This window comes from Phodopus roborovskii, unplaced genomic scaffold, assembly GCF_943737965.1.
Source record: "Phodopus roborovskii unplaced genomic scaffold, PHOROB, whole genome shotgun sequence".
In the NCBI taxonomy this organism is placed as follows: Eukaryota; Metazoa; Chordata; class Mammalia; order Rodentia; family Cricetidae; genus Phodopus; species Phodopus roborovskii.
Genome location: NW_026126689.1, coordinates 4,544,257 through 4,565,050, shown reverse-complemented (window position 1 = coordinate 4,565,050; position 20,794 = coordinate 4,544,257). Strand labels below are relative to the sequence as shown.

The window sequence follows — 20,794 nt, the reverse complement described above, 5'->3', positions numbered from 1 at the left end:
AAGGTGCACAGTCTGAGAGTAGCTGCTCAAGAGGCTCTTTGTCCAAGTGATTCCAGATTGTGGTAAATTTATGTTGTGTGACAACTTCCTGGGGGAGATGCAATGCACAAGTCTACTGACCGCACCCAGGGGTCCCAGCACACATCAAAACGTGGATATCCCAAAAAGAGTCCAACTTGGTGGACGATGAGCTTTATTGGGGTTACCTACCGGAATATAGAAGAGAAGTTACTCACTGGAGCAGAAATGACTCAGAGGCAGCTGCATCACCACAGCCCACCCCAGCAGGGGGGACAGCTCACAAGGCTGGGAGCACATTGTACTGCTACTGTGTAGAGGCAGCTCAGCAGGTGGGAGAGTGTCCTTTCCAAGTCACTCTGGCCTAACCCTCTTCCAGGCAGCTGCTCTGCTCTCAGAGCCTAGCTGGAGCTCAGCTTTCTTCCATCCGAAAGGGCCTCTCATATCTTATCACTGACCCTGAAAGGGAGGGTCCTAGTGAATCTTGTCAGTTTCTGGAATTTTCTGAAGCAGTTGGCTTTCTTCATTAAAGGGCTTTCTGCAAGGTAGGATGTTTTAATCTTGGAGAAGAGTCTCATACAACTAGCAATAAACTAACCACCACATATTCCCTGACCTTGACCAAAGTGGGGCTTCACAAAACAGAAAGGCGTGTTAGTTCCTTTTGTTATTGCTGTGGCCCAAATACCTGACAAAAAGCAACTTAAGGAACCAAGCCTTATTTTCACTCACGGTTGCAGAATGTGGTCCCTCCTGGCTAAGACGAAATGGAGGCAGGGATTTAAGCAAGATAGTAACAGTGCATCCTTGAGTCAGGAGTGGTGGTAAATGCTAATGCCCAGATAAATTTCTCATTTTTACTCAGTTGAAGATCCCCAGTCCATGCCACATCCAGGTAGAGACATCTCTCCTCAGCCAAACCTTTCCTGAAACTGCCTCGTAGATACTCCCAGGGGCATGCAGCCACGGTAACTCTAAATCCAGCAGTAATGAGAATTAACCATCCTCCCCCCCCCACTCTTTGACACCCAAACATGTCCCTTTAAACCGTAGTACTCCACCCTTGAGTCTCAGTGTCAATGCCATGTCACAGTGCCAAAATGACTTAGTCCATCTTCAAGAGTTCCCTGAAACCTAACGACTCAAGCACCCATCAAAAGCTCACCCTCTCTTCAGACTCCGGGCAATCTCGTTAGCTGCCAGCCAAAACAAACCTTTCTTGCATGGAGTTTGCTTTTGTCGAGCGTTTTGTCACAGCAATCAGAGAAAAGTGATTAACACAGATGAGAATTTCAAAAAAAAAAAAAAAAAAATGAAAAATACATTTACATAGATTACATTTTTAAATAGTTTACTGGAACAGGCAATTCACAAGTAAGGTAAAGCCAAACTGCATGCCTAGGGTGTGTCATGTAGTATGTGAAGTATACTATGGGAAAATAATTATGAAGCATTCCCCCCACCAAGACAAAAATATTGATTATTTAGAGTATATGAGCCAGTATCCAAAATGTTAAAAACCTGCTAACCTGAAGGGTTGTTGTTGTTGTTGTTGTTATTATTATTATTATTACTTGGTTTATAACATTCACTCCGATTTGAATTTGGATTCATTTCCCTAGGAACTCAGAGTTTTCAAGCCACTGATGTCTAATGTGTTCCCAAGTCATCTCTGTGAACAAGCCTGTAAGGAGTAAGGTTTTTCTGCCCACCACTGGTCTTGTCCTGCCGCCGTGCCAGCCCCAAATAACACACCGAGACTCTGTATTTGATACAATGCTGTTGGCCAGGCACTAGTTTCTTATCAGCTAGCTCTGTCTTAATTATTAACCCATTTCTATGTATTTCCATGTGGTCTTATCTTATCGGGGGGAGGTGGCTGGCGGTTCTGTTCTCTCCAGACTCTCCATCTTGACTCCTCCTTCCTCTTTCCTCCTTGTCTCCTAGTCCCTCCTATCTTCCTTTCCTATTAGCCAACAGTGCTGTATGCATTAACCAGTATGAGAAACATATTTACAGAATGATATCTCCCATTACAGGCCAATTCTGCAATGATTATGAAGCCACTTATATTTACAGGCTAACTCTTTTGCTGCTGCAGTGTCTGCTGCTGCTGCTCAGATAACCTGGCAGGATGTAGTCATTTCAGATTGGGCTTGCTAATTCTGGAATGAAGAACTCAGAGTTGCAGGCTTCTACTCCACCAGTTGCTTCAGCCTAGAGAAGAGAACTCATGAAATGCTTCTTAATACTCTAATACAAGCATCGCCAATGACGTGGACGGTAAGAAAACTTAAGGCTGATGTATATGCAAACTTGGTAACACGGCTATTGGCTGGAATCATTTATTCCCCCTCCACACAATGAGTTGAAAGATATCCAAGTCCATCTTCACAGATAGCTGCTGTGTTCAGACCCTGACACCAGCTGGCTCAGACATGTGGCCTGCTTACATGTGTTGCTTTTGGAGCATATGATGATAGCATTGAACACAACACAGCTCAAATGTCTGTTGTTGTCTTTCTTAAAGGAGGGTCATGGGAAAAAAGTCTTGATAACATGTCCCCGGACCCTCTGGTGACATAAACAAGCAGCTCTTCTTTAAGTGCAGTACTTGCCATATTTTTATTCCACATTCTGAGTTATGTTGTATTTAAAGCAATGTTCATCTTTGAGATATACTCTTACCTACCCTCTAGAAAACACACCCTCCCACCCCCCCCACACACACACACACTCACACACACACACTGAAACACTGGACTGTGCTGGATTGGAAATGCCATCGGGGATTTTAAGAGATGCTATGTTCTTTAAGACCTTCGTTTCTGTCCCCCTTTGTTTCCTGTTGCTGTGATAAAATACTGACCAAATCCAGCCCAGGGTGGGAGAGGGTTTACTTGGCTAACACAGAGTACATCTTCGAAGGAAGTCAAGACAGGAACTCATGCAGGAACCTGAAAGCAGGAACTTACACAGAGGCCATGGAGGAGAGCTGTTTCCTAGTTTGCTCGGTTGGCTTTCTTAAACAATCCATGAATAACACCACCCTCCAAAACCAGTTTTAAAATGTCTTACATAAATGTCACATCCATGGGCCAGTTTGATGCAGGCAATTCCTCAAGTAAGGTTTATCCTTCTCAGGTAACTTTAATTTGCATCATGTTCATAAAAACTAACCAGAGCAATTCCCTTGGACATGAAGAACATACCCTTATTCTGATTTCTTTTACAATTCCTAGCCGATGCAGGTGAGGTTAAGTGGCATTATAATTCAATGCCACAGAGAAATTAAATATTCTCCCTGTACTGGCTTACAGATCTTTGACTCACCTGCTAGAGTATCCAGGACTTATGTGTCTGAGAGTTATCATTTGATTAGCTACTTCACATTTCTAACCATAGATGTCGTGCCCCCCCTGGAATATGGAAAGAATTCTATTTTGATCAACCGCTATCAATTCCAAACATACATATGTATATCTTTTATCAGTAATATACTCTCTGGTTCCATTTTAAAATTCAGTTAAGTTTTTTTTTAAAAAAATTGATACAATTAATTTATTGCAGATAACCCTTGACCCAACCCCCCTGAAAATCCAAAGTACCTGATATTATACATATGTGTATTATTTTCCTTTGAAGAAAAATTATGAGAAAAGCTGTAAATACTGTTATTGAATGCCTTACAATAAGACATATAGTAAGTGGAAGTGTGGATGATGAAAGTTAAAAGAATGTTTAAGGAAGATGGAATAGTCGTTGAAAAAGTTTTCTTCAGGGAAGAAATTGTCATAATTAATGAATAGAAAGAGGTAACAATGAGGCTGACTCAGATGGTGACGGTATGATGAAAATATGAGAAAATGGGGGGAATCTTTGAAAAGATGTTTAGGAAAAGAAATGGATCTAAAAATCTTGGCAGTTGTTTAGGCATGAGTAACAACACACAGGCTTGGAAATGACTATTGCCGTCAGCTGTGTTAGGGCGGTCTTGAGACAACCATCTGAATTTAGGTTGATATTCAGGGAGCTCTAATCCCAGGAACATGCTGAAGTTATTCCAATGTACCCACCAATGATGATAAAATAGCGAATATAATTTGGGATATTTAGCATAGTTGGAAAAATGAGGGTGCATAAGACATCTGAAGACAGCATAAAACTGAATGAGAGCAGAGAACTTAGGGCAAGTGTTTACAGCGCACGCATGACCTGGCCAGTGAAAGGTTGAGGAAGAAAATAACTAACAAAACATCCACCAGTGGGTGGTAGTGTGAATGACAGCTAATGTCAGTTCTCTGGACCATGTGAAGATCGCCACACTAAGTACTGCCTGCCTCTTTTGTGGTTTCTCTATGAATAAATGAACAGCTATAGAAGAATTTGCCCTTTTGAACACTAGAGAGCGATGTGGGATTTTCTGTAAAATATCCGTGCAGCTTAAAGGACAGTCACAAACCCACATTTGGAAAGATTTGTCAGAATTTGGGGATGCTCCCTGTGAGTGTAATTAAAAGATTGAGTTGCTATATCTTTGCCATCCCCAGAGCTTCTGTCATAGATGTGGAGCCTTAAATCAACTGTTCTAGTCACACATGACCAATAAGCGATCAACACCACCCATCTCTTGGATTAGACATTGTACTGATTTTCAGTTAATGGAACAAGAAAGTGTAGCATGGGTTGCACTAGGTCTTAATTAAAAAAAAAAAAAACCTGGAGTCAGCTATCAGGATCAGCTACAAGAAAGACCTCTTACCTCTACTGAATCCTCAGACCAAAGGGTGATCCTGTCCCTACGAATTCTCACACTGAATGCCACGAGCTCCTGTCTTCATCCTCTTTACAATTCCTCTCTCCACCCAGACATGTCTCCACCTCCCTAGGACTGGGATTGAAGGTGTGAGCCACCACCATCTGGCTCTGCTTCTCTTTTAGACTGAATTGATTTCATGTGGCCTTGAACTCACAGAGATCCATCTGTCTCTGTCTCCTGAGTGCTGGGATTGAAAGTGTGTACCCCACTGCTGGATCTCTGTGGCTAACTGAAGTGGGTAGCTCTGTATTCTGATCTTCAGGCAAGCTTCATTTGTTCCAACACACACAAAACTATCACCACAAGAAAGGTGGCTGTGAGAACCAGGGAAAAGAAAAGTAACTACAGGGAGATGAAGTTCAGAGAGACAGAGAAAACACCCATAGAAGCATTGCACTGGTAATTGCTAAATTCAGCAGATTTGCTGGGTATAATGCAGACATAAAGGGTAGGCTTTCATTCCACATATGGCAGTCTTATTACACAATAACAAAAAGTTTAAAGGGAAACATTCCTTAAACATATAGAAATAGAGACACCTTACGGGCTACACAACAGTTAATGAGAAAAGGCCAAACCGGAGGGAGAAAAGAGGGTGAGGAAATGATGTGTCTATATCATAATCTCAAAAATGAAACAGATATTTAATAAAATGGTGACAAACTGTAAGATTAAAAACAGCCAGTAACAATGCACGAGAAGATATAAGCAAGATTTTAATGCAGGAAATGATTTAGGTTACAGAGGAGTTCATTTCAGAACACCAAAATAAGCAAGAAAATATCTACACTGGTCCCCAATAAACGAGCCCAGTAGTGAGAATACACAGTCTCAGCAATATCATTAAGTATACAGAACAACACTAATTGCAAAATCAGGGGAACTTTGCTCTAAAATTTGGGAATGTCTAAACTTTAAGTGGAAAGGGAGAGAGTATATATAGGTGAGAAAATGGAGAACTGTAAGTGAAGTAGTTTGCCCTGTGGTTACCAAATCACTTTTGCAATAGTGACAGTGAAAGAGACATTGATGATGCATGGAAATAATACCAAAATAAAATATATGCATTTACAGATGAATTTAATATACTAAAGAAATGTCACTGCTGATCTAGAAGGAAGTGTTGTAATATATAATGAATTATTCTGGAATAAGGGGTTTGCCCCTACAGTGAATGGTGAATTTAAACCTTTCTTCATGGACAGGGAACAAAATAAATTACAAATTGATTAAGTGCTTAAATGTGAAACTCAAAATGTTAAGTGCCTTGGTAGATAATCTACTAGATAATCATGGGGTTGATTTTGGATAATTTCTTTTAAATAGTGCAAGCAAGCATGTGTGTACTTCAAACAATAGTAATCCTACTACATTAAGAAATGTAACAAGAGTCATTACAAAGAGAGTATGAATACAAATCACTAGTAGGAAGATGAGAAAGACAGACAGCCAAGAAAGGATTAGTATTCAGGAGATCTGATCAACTCATGGGTAAATAAGAGCTAATCAGCCAAAAACTAACGTGGGCAAAGGACCAGTTCTGGTTCTTAACGGTGAATGTTGTTGTGAGTGTGTCAAGAGCTGTGATGCTAATTCGGGAAATATCCAGGTTCATTCCCCAAAACGAAACGGAGAAAGCAACATAAGCTTTTAAAAAAAATTCACATAAATGAATAACGTATGAACAATTTTACTGAAACCAAGCGAGAATAGTAAGGCACAGGAGACAAAAAAAAAAAAATTAAAGCCGGCTGAACCTCACATCATCCAAGACAGTTTTGGCATCTCCTCCCACATCCTGTGCAGCAATGTCTCTGCCCCATGCATCTCACAACTGTGCAGTCCGTTGGGCGTGATTACATCATGAGAAGATTGCTCAGGGCAACCAGGAAGCCTTCAGCGAAGACAGCCCATCAAACCCCGCTATAGCCAAACATGCGCTTCGTACCTCTCTGCTGTGTGGCCCTTTTATTCTGGACCACAGGTAAGTGCCTGTTCGGAGCAGGCTGTATTCCAGCTCCAGCAGGTTCTCCTTACATCTGCAACAATAGACTCCCATCTGGACTTATCTTCAGTTTCTATTTGCTTCCTCCACAGGCTCCATGGACACTGAGGTCATCCAGAATCCTAGATATCTGGTCAAAGGAAAACAGCAGAAAGCCAAAATGGACTGCACCGGCATAAAAGGACACAGTTACACTTACTGGTACTACAAGAAGCAGGGAGAAGAACTCAAGTTTCTGGTTTACTTTCAGAACGCAGACGTTGTAGACAAAATAGATAAGATCGATAAAAATATTTTAGCCCAATGCCCCCGAGACTTCCCGTGCACCCTAGAGATCCAGTCCAGCGAGCTCGCAGACTCGGCTGTGTATTTCTGTGCTAGCAGTCTATCCACAGTGCTGACTGCTGGCTTTTCTTAGAACACAAACTTCACTGGGACCCTGCTCAGGAAATCAGGGTTCCACAAGCTTGCTGAGAGCTAACAGAAACACAGTGTGAAAGAGTATGAGCCAGAAAAAAAAAATCTGTAAGTCATGGATCCAGGTAAGCTAAACAAACAAAAGAGAAAAGAGTGTTGGGAGAGGCAAGGAGAACGTAAAGAACACCCAGTTTCCAGAAGGTGCTGGAGAGATTAAAGTGGTTAGTTGGTTTTATTTCCTCTCCCCTCCTCTGATTGACGAATTTCCATCAAACACAATTATTCCTCCGTCCTTTCATCTGGCAAGGCTGCACGCTTCAGAATAAGGGAGAAACCCACCCGTGTGGCTTTTACACAGAAGCCCAAAGGTTTGGTGTAGACTCACAGGGATGTGCAAGTTCTCAAGGCTGTTCCCTTCCCGTAGAAACTTGCCTGAGAATTACATCAGCTCCTGTCCTCTGTAATCCTAAACCACAATGCTTTTAAAACAGTATTATCTACAAATATATGTCCCAAAAAAACCCCTTTGGAATATGCATTTCTACAAATTTTGACGGTTTGTCTACATACAAGTTACCACTGGGCACTGAGGTTTGCCCAAACTTCCCCAACATGTCTTTGCTGAAGTCTTTGATATTAATAATAAACCCTCAGCATTGATTTGCTATTTTTATTATGTAGGTATTCCATATATTTTGTTAACTTTGCTCTGAATACACTTTATTTTGTTGATCATTAGGCTTATTCTGACTTGGATTCTCAATCCTCCTGTCTCAATTTCCTGAGTTCTACGATTATAAACATCAGTTGCCACACCTAGCCTCCAAACTTCTATTAAGGAACTTATGCATTATTTTATAATATCCATCAGAAGCATATTTAGCAAACCATTTCTACAAGGAATCAGCATAAGATTAAATCAGCATATTCTTTACACTTCTCAACTGTTACCTCCCCCTCAGCATATTATATAAAACTTTCCAAGTTACAGAGTTGTGAATATGATCAAAATGTGTTTAATGAACGTATGGAACTATGAAAATAAAACCCATCGCTTCACACAATGGATATGCATGAAGCAAGTTTCTTCTATGATGTCCGTGACTTCAGCAAACCTGTGTGTGCTGGCGATGGTAGCTGTCTTTCACATGAGTCAACTATTTGCTATTCTACTTTAAGATGAACAGTGTTCTTTCTAATCTGTCAAGAAAACACTTGTAAAACTTATGCAAGGTGCTCACCACGAAGTGTATTCTGCTCATGGAAACAAACTCCCAAGCTAGGAATGAAGGGAGCTCATTTGGGGAGCATGTGGCACAGCAGGAAGAATTTGGGTGTTTCAACTTGATTAGTCCAATCAAGTTGTTAATTACTGGTGCAGCATTCATGGTGCCAGATAAGGTGCTTGGCCATGATTCCCGAAGCACAAATTCCCATTTTCCCACTTGTTTTGATGTGAACTTAACGTGTTCTAAAAATAGTTTATTAACTTAATAATATGTAATATGTAAGCATTCAGATGAATAATTACCACAAAGGAGTGATGAGGTAGAGATACCAGTTGAGAAGTGTAAATACTACAACAACAACAACAACAATAATAATAATAATAATAAACCTAATGTCAATTCTTTCCAGAAATAACTTGCTAAATAGATTTCTTGTGGTACATAGTCTGATAACATATGGGACTAAGAATTTAACACTGTAGCCTTCTTCATGGTTTGCTCCTTTGAGTTATCTTTGGAGTATGGCACTGTTTACAATGAATACAGCAAAGATCTTTAATCTAGTAGAACTGTCCACACTTCTCTAAAAAACACTAATGTGAGCCTTGTATTGGTGGTGCTCGCCTTTAATCCCAGCACTCAGGAGGCAGAGGCAGGTGGATCTCTGTGAGTTCGAAGCCAGCCTGGTCTACAGAGCAAATTCCAGGACAGGATGCAAAGCTACACAGAGAAACCCTGTCTCTAAAATCCAAAAACCAAAAACAACAAAAAAAGAGAAACTAATGTGTATATTATCATACCATATCACTGAGTTCTAAGGCAGACTTGCAAACAGTAGCACAAACTGCATCAAAACATTATTTATTTATCTGTCCATTTATTTATTCATTTATTTACTTACTTTTGTGTGTGTGTGTGTGTGTGTGTGTGTGTGTGTGTGTGTGTGTGTGAGTGACAAGGTACCTCTGTGTAGCTTTGGAGCCTGTCCTGGAACTCGCTCTGTAGACCAGACTGGCTTCGAACTCACAGAGATCCTCCTGCCTCTGCCTCCCAAGTGCTTCTATTAAAGGCATGCACCAACACTGCAGAGCTCAAAGAATTTTTTAAAGAAAGTGTCTCATTGTGTGATCCTGACTGGTCTAGAACTCTGTGTGCATATAAGGCACTCATAGGGACATTCCTGCCTCTCCCTCCTGATGCTGGGATTGCAAGGGAATATATTATAAACATATATTAATATATTCAATATACACATATATATTTCAGTGATTCTGATTATGGATATTTCTGCTGATTAGAGGATTCCTTAAGACAACATTTCAATTTCTGGTAAATGCTTATTGTGTCTTAAGTCTAAAACTCAGTAAGAAGCAATAATTACTGTTACTCTTGAACAATGCTGGGGATTAGACATCTGCACAATGCATTTTGCAGTGTATGCAAGCTCCCTAATATTTCCTATGCGTGGCTTCAAGTATGAAGTATAATCTTTCCTAAGGCAGAAATGTTTATCGCATGATAACAGGGCCTCTAATGGCTACACAGGTAAAAGATGGATCTGAATAGAAAAATAATCTTTATTTTCACTGATGCCTTAGCTGGAACACATCATTCCACAATAAAAATAGTGAATAAAATAATGATGGTTTTGGTTTTATCTGTGACAAATGATAACGCAAATCACATTCATTTTCATTTGAATATATATTGCACACATTTCAGGGATTTGAAAGTCTTTTTTTTTTTTTAACATTACATTACACAAAGTAAACATTATTTGCCTTCATCACTGTTTTGAAATCATGGCAGTTTTCAGATTAAGCAGCATATATTTTATTCATTTGATTTGAAGTTGTCTGTTCATTAATACATCACAAACTTTTGAGTAATATTTTGATATCTGTATTTTAAAAGAGTTGGTTTCATTTGTGGTGCTACACATTTCATTTTATATCTTTAAATAGTCTCAAATGGGGCCCCCGGGGTTTGCCAGACTGACAAAAATGTAGAGACCTTCATAAGGGATGAGGGTCCCACCTCCGTGGTATGATGGAAAGGCTAAAGCCAGTAGCTCTTCTTTAATCTGTGTTACAGTTACCTCGAGTGACCTAGCTCTTCTTTAATCTGTGTTACAGTTACCTCGAGTGACCTAGCTCTTCTTTAATCTGTGATACAGTTACCTCAAGTGACCTAGCTCTTCTTTAATCTGTGTTACAGTTACCTCGAGTGACCTAGCTCTTCTTTAATCTGTGATACAGTTACCTCGAGTGACCTAGCTCTTCTTTAATCTGTGATACAGTTACCTCGAGTGACCTAGCTCTTCTTTAATCTGTGTTACAGTTACCTCGAGTGACCTAGCTCTTCTTTAATCTGTGTTACAGTTACCTCGAGTGACCTAGCTCTTCTTTAATCTGTGATACAGTTACCTCGAGTGACCTAGCTCTTCTTTAATCTGTGATACAGTTACCTCGAGTGACCTAGCTCTTCTTTAATCTGTGTTACAGTTACCTCGAGTGACCTAGCTCTTCTTTAATCTGTGTTACAGTTACCTCGAGTGACCTAGCTCTTCTTTAATCTGTGATACAGTGTTACTCATTCCCATTTCTGCTTTTCTCCTCACACCCATATCGATCCCAGTTCCCTCTCCCTCCCTCTACCCTCTCTCTCCCCTCACATGCACCCCGAGAACCCTCCCCTCCCGTGCCCCCACACTCCCCCACTCCACATGTAGGGCAATGCCATCCAGGAGGGGTCATGTAATCTGTCAAGTCACGTGAAGTAGGGACTAGGACTTCTCTCCTGTCTCTAGGTTAAGGGAGTGTCGCACCATGGGGGATGTGTTCACAAGGTCCTTTTGTGCACCAGGAATACATCCTGGTTCCACTGTCTGCGGGCCCTTAAGACTGCTCAGTCCTTCTGGCTGAGACCCATGTTCAGGGGGGGCTGAGTCAGTCCCATGATGGATTCCCAGCTATCAGTCTTGGGGCCCGTTAGCTCCTCCTTGTTCAGGTCAGCTGTCTCTATGTGTTTCTCCAACCTGGTCTTGTCCTCCCTCTCTGCATCTGGATTCTAGTTAGGCCCAGTGTTTAGTTATGGGTGTTTGCTTCTGTTTCCAACAGGTACTAGATGAGGGCTCCATGATGGTGGATAAGTTAGTTGTTGATCTCACTATCTGGGGAGGGAATTTATGGTAGCCTTTCCACGGTTGCTCAGATTGTTAGTTGGCGGCAGTCTTGTAGGTCACTGGACCTTTTTCTAGAGTCAGTTTTCTCTTCAGTCCTATAATGGCTCCCTCTTTTATCCCTTTCCTTTTCCTTGTAATCAAGGTGCCTTTGACCTCTTGTCTGCACACCTCTTGTCCAGAAGGTGTCACCAACAACTGTGAAGCCATTGTGTTCCATCCAAAAGATTTTTATGAAAGCATTATACCTTGTATGACAGGTGACCTTGGATGAAATACAAGTTAACATTTGTTAGTAGATTGACAGCATTCTTCCATTTACCTCAGACTCTTGAGAAGAACCTGTTTTATACAATAAATTTACCCGTGTACAAATTCTAATTCGGATTCAGCCCTGGGAAATATTTTAATTAGCAGGTAAAACCCCCATGTCAACAAATGTCTGGCTCCTCTCGACATGGTATTAAATTCTTAATGCGTTTTTTATTAGAATGCCAGATACTAAAATTAACAATCACAAACATAAATATGGTATTTGCAATGGGCTAAGAACTATACCGAATTCTCTATATTATTTTGAGATAGATACTCATTATTGCATATTAGAGAAGGGGGACATTAAATCAGACAGAGGTCAAATAATGTTACAAAGGATGCTTGGCTGATAAATGGCGGATGTGGCATTTGGGCCTCCCCTATCTCCCAATGCTCATCTCTAATCTAGTGAGGGAAGCTGAGGGCCTTCTACACTTGCTAAGCTTTGAGAACTGGTCTCACTATATTTACCACATTAATTGCTTATGGCAAACACAGGCGATGGATAAAAACGGATGTAAAAGAAAAATCTGAGCATCTGAACTACACCCCTTATGTCTGGGTTTCTTTTTCTCCATGTGGGAATGGGAGGGGGTCAAGCCTGACATTTGCAGCCCTAACCACAGCCACTACACATGACATTCTGGATGTTACTTTGGACAGGAAATTCTTGTCCTATTTGATATTTTTTTTTGCACACACACTCACGCACACACATGCATACACACATGCTCACACACACGCACACGCTCACACACTGTAAAGCTCTGTGGGTGAACATGAATCAGCTCCCATAGGCTGATCAGACACCGAACGTGAGGATACAGGGGTGCTGAGCGGCCTGTGGAGAGGGTGTGATGACAGCCATGGCACCTTTCCTAACCACTTCATGGAACTCAGGTATGCATATTTCATATATGTCAAAGTTGAACATGTTTAAATCGGCAATACTCAAAGAAAATTAAATCAAAGAAGATTAAAAATTTACTTGACCTCAGAAAAAAATGAGAGTGAAAATTAACTAAAACCTGGCCCATGAACACTATAGGGTATACAAACTGGAATGCAAAGTGCATTGCAGGACGTGGATAACACTTTCCTGTCTTATAAAAAGTCTAAAGACATGTAAAACCACAATAGCCTGCTGTGCTATGTAGTAAAACGTAGAAGAAGCATTTAAAAGCAGACATGCACACAGCCATGCAGAGTAGAGCATGCCTGTTACCCCAGTGCTTGGAAGATGGAGTCAAGAGTCAAGAGAACCGAGGTCACCCTCACTCTGTATTGAGTTTGAGTCTGAGGCCAGTCTGAGGTTGTGTGACACTGTCTCATCAGCATAAACTTCAATGTAATTAGAAAGCAGAGAACGTGGAGGCAGGTAAGGAAAAAGAACTTTTAGAAATCCAGGTAACTGCTTCTCAACACACATCAATTACTTGAGTGTTTACTCTGTTAGTGCACTATCAAACTTCCATATTCAATATGAAGTTAGAAGGTGGATGAACCTTCAATTGAATGAGTAAGGGAAAATCCGTGGAGATGCACATGTCAGACTACCAACCCACTCTCCTATAATGAAGATAGGAAGTGGGGAGAAAAATAAAGACGAAAAAGTCACGAAATGTACACACTAGAATGAACAGTGACTGGAAACGCAGACAAGAAAAGTTGAGGGTAGCTTTAAAAACCCTGGAAATGAACAAGCTGAAAGACAAAAGAAAATAAATAAGTGTTCTCAAAGCAATGGTCAGTAACGAAATTATAAAGCAGCAGTGATGATAGGAATTTATCATCTAATTACGGTAATTAGATAATAAATAGATAGAAAACAATGTCCATCTGTGAGATAGAAACCATGTACAAGTCCATGAGAAAGGACACTTAGGAGCCAATTGAGAAACACTGAACATAAACTAAGTGACACATAAAATGAATACACATTGACAGGGAAGGATAATGATTAGCTAAAAGGTGGTTATGAGGGAGCAATTAAAGACCATTTAGTAAAAAGTACTGTGTCTCTGTACATACATGCACATATGAAGATAAGCATGCTAGTAACATGTATGTATGTATGTTTGTGGAAAGGGGGACTTGGACAGAGAACATCAGAGATTATCACTAGTGCACAGTCTGGTCATTGTCTAGTAGTCTTAGGATGCTTTGTGCTGTATCTTTTATTTTATTTTACTTTCACTTTCACTGTGTCTGGTATTTTTTTAAAATTTCATTTTATATTCCAATCACAGTTCTCCCTCCCATACATCCCCCATCCCTGAGGAGGTGACTTACTTTATTTTTAGTTGTCTAATATATATATATATATATATATATATATGTATGTATATATATATATATATATATATATATATATAAGTTATTCATACTAGTAAAAAAACATGAATTTATTCACTGTGTCAAAATTTTCCTTCTATACTGTGAAATGTGTCAGCAACGTGAGTCTGTAAATGACAACTATGAATCTGAAAAGGGGTGATGTCACAGGAACAGGAAGGTTGCTGATAAGGTCTAGTGCCCTGATGCTAGTCAACGAAACCATGAACACGAGACTTCTCTGCTGTGTAGCCTTTTGTCTCCTGGAAGCAGGTGACTCCTGGTTTGGGGAGTCCTGGCAGTGGCTCCAATCCATGTTCACTGTCAAGATTCCTCCTGGGTCACTCACTGGGTCATACTTTCTGTTTCTATCTTTTAGGCTCTTTGGATGGACAAGTTATCCAGACTCCACAGCATCTGTTCAAAGGGAAAGGAGAGAAAGCGAAGATGAGCTGTAGCCCCGAAAGTGGACATACTTTTGTTTACTGGTACCAGCAGAAGCAGAACAAAGAGCTAAATTTTTTGATTTCTTTTCAACGCCAAGAAGTTCGTGAAAGAACAGACTTGGTCAAGGAGCGATTCTTGGCCGAGTGCCCCTTAAACACACCCTGCAGCCTAGAAATCCAGTCCGCAGAAGCAGGAGACTCAGCGCTGTATCTCTGTGCGAGCAGTCTGTCCACAGCCCTGAATTGTACGTTCTCCTCAGTGCACAAACCCTCCACGGGGGCGACTCAGGAAGCAGGTGCTGTTCTGGGTTGGGAGGAAGTAACTAATGAACCGGAGCCAGTGTCAACCACAGGAGGCTAGAATGTGTCTAGCAGAGGAGCGACAGCTCTATAGCCCAGACAGGCCATGGGGCCAGAACTGGGGTGAACCGTCTTCACGTGGTGTTCACCTCTTTTTCTTTGTCAACTTCTGTTTGTATTTACCACCTTTCCACGTCGTACTCATGGTGAAAATTAGATGGTCACCAAAGATCTCAAATTCACTTTCAACATTCTACCATGCCGACAAAGATCAACCTGGCTGTTTCAGAGCCTGGGTTAAAGATCTCAAAAGAATATGTATCCAGTAATGTGACTGTTGAGAAATTAAATATATAGTTTTATATACCTGAAGGATACGAGAGGACTCCTGAGACTCACTACGTTCTTAATATAGAAGTTCGAAGCCCCCCACCCCAACCTCCTGTTTCCTTATAATGTTTCCCACTGGCCTAGGATGACCAGTCAAGAAGTGCCAAGCAGAGATTTCATAATCTCTTTCTCTTCCTCAAGGCATTATACGTTTTATCATAGAATTGAAGAGGATGATTCCAGAACGTAAAGTCAGTACTTCAACAGAACAGGGTGAGTGGAAGTGAAGAAGAAAAGTGCTGAACGCATTGTTGTAGCTAGGGCCCGGGGTATAAGCAAGTGAGAGACAGGAGGAATTCAAGAGAGAGGCCAGTCGTAGACTGTATTATACAATTCATGGTATCTGCATACAAAATCCAAGGGAGAGAGAGAGAGCCACAAGTGTATCAAGGGTACTGGCATTATTCAAAAAGAGTACGATATATTAATACGGATATTCTATTCATTGATGAATTCTTAAAGTATAGATGTGAAGTTTGCATTGATAAAGCAAATGAAAGACAGTTTTAAATGAATAAAATATCAGTAAGTCTTACTTAATGAGACAAGGAAAACCTTTCCTGTTACCACGAATCGCTTTGGTGTACAGGAAACAGTTAGGCAATGATTGCATCTGTCACAGGAAGGCCGCAGAAGCAGCCTGCAAGCACCCCAGTTTCTCTTCTTACATCTGCCTCTCGCGTTCCTCTGTCAGCCTGTCCTCGTCATTAATCCAGTTTCCATGGGGTGAATAAGGCAGTCACCAAAAATGATAGGTTCTACTGCTTTCTTTCTATCCTCTCTCTCCCCCTCTCTCTCTCCCTCTCCCTCTCTCTCTCCCTTTCCCTCTCCCTCTCCCTCTCTCTCTCTGGACCCACCTAGCAGAGCACAGCATTTCTTCCATGCCCTCGTATCTGATCCTAACACAACCCAGTGACTCGATGGAGCCAGTCTACCATGGCAGTGGGGTAGCATCTTTGACTTTATCATATTCGTTTTAGGGTGAAGATGCAGATGATGATTTAAGAAAAAACAAAATCAATAATTCAGCAGAAAAGTAGAAGGGGAGAGATAGAATTGTACTCATGTATACACAAGGGGGGGGATGCACTCTTCTGTGGCTCAGGCTGATAATTGATGGGCTCCGTATCTGATTTTGACAGAGATGGAAGAGAGATAGAGAACACTAAACTACCATGTTATAAAGACTATTGTTAATGGGTTAAGCGTTTGAGCATTATCTAACAGTAACAGGATATTTTCGATTTGATAAGTTTATTTTATGACTTCCTAAAATACAGACTTAGTGTTGTAATAGCAAAATCAACATAAAATTATTTAACAAATTGTATTCCGCTGTTTACAGAAAAGCTCTTCAGAGATCATCTTTTCAGAGCTGCTTTGGTGGTAAAGACTGAGCCTACCAAAGATGATGTCACAGGGACTTAAAGCGTGGTAAATAAGGATCTGGGAAAGGATAGGCTGATGGATGTTCATTCGGGGAGAAATCACTCACACCAGAAACAGATGGCCGTCCAGGTTCAGGTTCAAGGATGCCTCCCGATGCTCTCTGCCTCCCACTAGCAAGAAAGAGAGCGAGCTTGTGTCCTGGACCCCAGATCTAGTCTCCCCAGGTCATGCCAGCACCTGTGACCACGCCCCAATGGGCGTGGTCCGTGCACCAGGTTGGGGGGGGGGTGTGTGGACATCTCAGTACAGGAAGTTTAGTGATGAAGCTTGAGAGCGCCACGCGCTTTGCTGCTGCAGTGTGGCCATGGCTGGTTGGCTCATCTGCTGTGTAGCACTTTGCCTCCTTCGGGCAGGTGAGACCTAAGCTCCTAACGTAAACTCGTGTTTACAGTTCACCAGCAAGAGACCCAGATAATTTTCCTTGCCAGAGCTGCTGCTGGCCTGTGTTCATGTTCTCTATATTCATTTTTCTTCTAGGCTTTTTTGATGCTGCGGTCACTCAGACGCCAAGACATGTGATCAAAACGGAAGGACAGAAAGCTATGATGATGTGTGACCCCGAAAAGGGGCACACTGCTGTGTTCTGGTACCAGCAGAGGCAGAACGAAGAGTTAAAGTTCCTGATATACTTTCAGGGTGAACTGCCTGTTGATCAAACAGACATGGTCAAGAATCGATTCTCAGCTAAGTGTCCCTCAGGTGTAAGCTGCAGCCTGGACATCACAGCTTCCGAAGTTGGAGACTCTGCCCTGTACTTCTGTGCCAGCAGTCAGTCCACAGCAGTGAATTGTTCATTTCCTTCCCTTCACAAACCCACCACGGAGCCAACCTAAGACGCGGGTGACGTTGGAAGGGAGAAAAACTCACTGGGCTCAGCGTCCCACACGGTGGCATCCACACAGGACAGAGTTCAGAAGAGGTGCCTCAAAAACAGCGCGTTTCTACCAAGTCAGGAAAGGCTGCTCTTCCCGTGTATCTCTCCCCTCATTCGCCTGCTTTGCTCTCCTGGCCCTGCTCAGTTCTTTTCTGTGGTCTTCATGGTGAGAATCCGGTGATTACCAAGATCATAAAGCTGGTTGGCATCATTTTGCCACTCTGAAAAGCCTAGTTATGTCTGAGCCCATGCTAAACACATTAAGAGAAAATGGGTTGGTAATGATTTAGTGAACATTTAACTCTACTCACCTATGTAGTATCTTAAAGATCACATAATATAATGTTGCTGCTTGTGTTTCCCCTGAGCTCAACTTGAATAAAACATTGCATGTCTCTGTGTCTCATCTAGTCTGCCCGTTTTAAATGAAAAAAAAAAAAAAACTATTTAAAAATACTTTTTTATTCCAGAAAGGAAATAAACCATCCATCATATATGTACATATATACACATCATATGCATATAACACATCATAAACTATTACAATAATGTTATAATGCATGTCTTGGCATATGAGTGTTGAAACCTCAAGAATATTCACATTTGATATATGTTCTAATCCCACAGTGAATTGCACAAGCCTTTCTCTTATATCTTCATCTCCCCCACTGGCATTATCCAGTGATGAGATTAAGCCACTGATAGGAGTCTCACTACATTCCATAATCCTTCTTATTCTACCCCCAAGACATCACCAGTTTTACGATAAAGAGGCATATGGACACCTAATAATAAATAAATGTCAATAACGTAATAGGGAACAGTGATGGAAGAGATTTTAGTGCATTAATAAATGCAGGGGTGAGTGTGACAGGAAGTTGTCATTCTGGGTCAAGCCTGTAATCATGATGATAATGGGGTGGGATGACTAGGAGAGAGCATAACTAATGTATTAAGAAAATAGAAGTGAGACTTGGGAAGAAAACCGAGGTTCCATGGGAAAAGAAACAAGTACAGTCAATGGCAAGAATAGGGTCAAAGTAATACATCCATACATATACACACCCATACATATATACATACATATATATGTATGTACATATCACACACATATGTACATATAATGACTTTGTATGTGACAAGACTGATAGTGTAGACATTATCTAGAAGTAGTATACTTTAATTCTAATATTCCTACAGTTTCATGACTTCGCTAAAAATGCAATGTTTATGCTATTAAAATACACACAAGCTGTTTTGCGTGGTTTGCCAGTGAGGTGAGGAAAAGCTTTTCTTCTGATACTAAGAACTTCCTCAGCAGCAGCATTGGAGCTGCAACGTAGTCGAGTCTGCAGGCGTGGGGGGGGGGGTCACAGGAAGATTGCACCCTGAAAACAGTTTATCCTCTGCTTGCTGTAGTGTGGCCATGGGTGAGAGGCTGTTCTGCTGTGTGGCCCTCTGTCTCCTTGGGGCAGGTGAGTAATGAGGAAAGACAGCTTTGTCTTCACGCTGCAAACTACAGATCTGAATCTTTTACCTTGCCAGAGTCTCCCCTGAGCTGTTCTCATGTTCTGTCTTCTCCTCTCTTCCAGGCTCCTTTGATGCCAAAGTAACCCAGACTCCAAGATATGTGATCAGAGAGAAAGGACAGAAAGCAAACATGACCTGTAACCCTGAAAAGGGGCACACTGCCTTTTACTGGTATCAGCAGACCCAAAATGGAGAGCTTAAACTTTTGATTAACTTTCGGAATGAAGAAATTATTGAACAGACAGACTTGGTCAAGGGGCGATTCTCAGCTGAGTGTCCCTCAAACTCACCCTGCAGCCTGGGCATCCCATCCTCTGAGGCAGGAGATTCAGCATTGTACCTCTGCGCCAGCAGCCAGTACACAGCACTGAATTGTACATTCTCCTCATTGCACAAACCCCACCGTGGACAGATCTCAGGAAGCAGGGGGTGCCAGACTCTGGAAGAAAGCTAACAGAAATTCACCAGAGCCGGCAGCAACTGCCGCAGACTTCACACAAGGCTGGAGGATGTTCAGAGGGACTGGAGCAACAGGCTGACATCTCCGGAACAGACTCCTCGGCCAGGTCTGAGATAGCGGCTCTTCCTACCACATTGCTGTCCTCTTCCTGCTGCCTCTCGTCTCACACAGTGCAGATGGCTGGAATGACATGATCACTGAAGATCGCAGCTCCCCTTGGCATCCTTCTATCCCATTGATGTTTACTGTCACTTCTTAAAATTTGTACTTGAGGCTTAGTTTTGCTAGAACTACGACGTGTGTGTGCGTGCATGTGTGCGTGTAACGTGAGTGTAACGTGCATGTGTGTGCGCATGTGTGTGTGTTTGTGCGTGCACGTACGTGCGTGCGTGCATGTGTGTGTGTGTGTGTGTGTGTGTGTAGAAATTTGAGAACAGATGTCCATGGAGTCCAGGAGAGGGTGTCCAATCTCCAGGAGCTTGAGTTACGGTTCCTAGCCATAATGTGAGTGCTGGGCTATGGATCTGTGTCCTCTCCTGGATCCAGGAGTGCCTAGCTGCTGATCATCTCTCTAGCCTGCCGAGTGTGAGTATAAAGCACAAGAGAAAGAAACCCGTTTTGATGGTGTATCCATCCTCTCTTTGAGGAGAACCCTGCGCTGGAACATCTGTGTGTACTGGGAGTCATTTGATTGGTGGCTTTTTATTTTCGATACGGTCCTGGCACTCCATTTCTCTACTAAACATACAGTGAGCAAAGCCCTGTGAGATGTGAAGCCTCTCTCTTCTAATGACCCATAAGCACTCAGCGTCCTCTCCTTCTGGAAAATGAAGCACATTTCCCCCAGTCTTCTGGAAGCATTGGAAACACTCATATGGAGTAGTTCCTGCCCTTATCATTTATCATGCACCTTTATAATCACAATATTGCATTCTAGTCCCAAAATCATGATTATTGATACTTGGAGGGATGCTTTACATTATTTCACTTCATTTATTGACACGGCACAAGAGAGTGCTTGGAAATC

General features: G+C 41.7%; 2 gene segments (V, D, J or C); both read left to right on the top strand.

Moving 5' to 3' along the window:
- Positions 1 to 6,758: 6,758 nt before the first annotated feature.
- Positions 6,759 to 7,349, top strand: LOC127214221 (T-cell receptor beta chain V region 3H.25-like). The segment is given in 2 exon segments: positions 6,759 to 6,821; positions 6,935 to 7,349. Coding segments are annotated over 2 exon segments (375 nt in total).
- Positions 7,350 to 14,542: 7,193 nt separating this feature from the next.
- Positions 14,543 to 20,794, top strand: part of LOC127214216 (T-cell receptor beta-1 chain C region-like) — a 123,792-nt gene continuing 117,540 nt past the window's right edge. Inside the window, 1 exon segment of the C gene segment in view lies at positions 14,543 to 14,591. Within this exon segment, the coding sequence occupies positions 14,543 to 14,591 (49 nt within the window).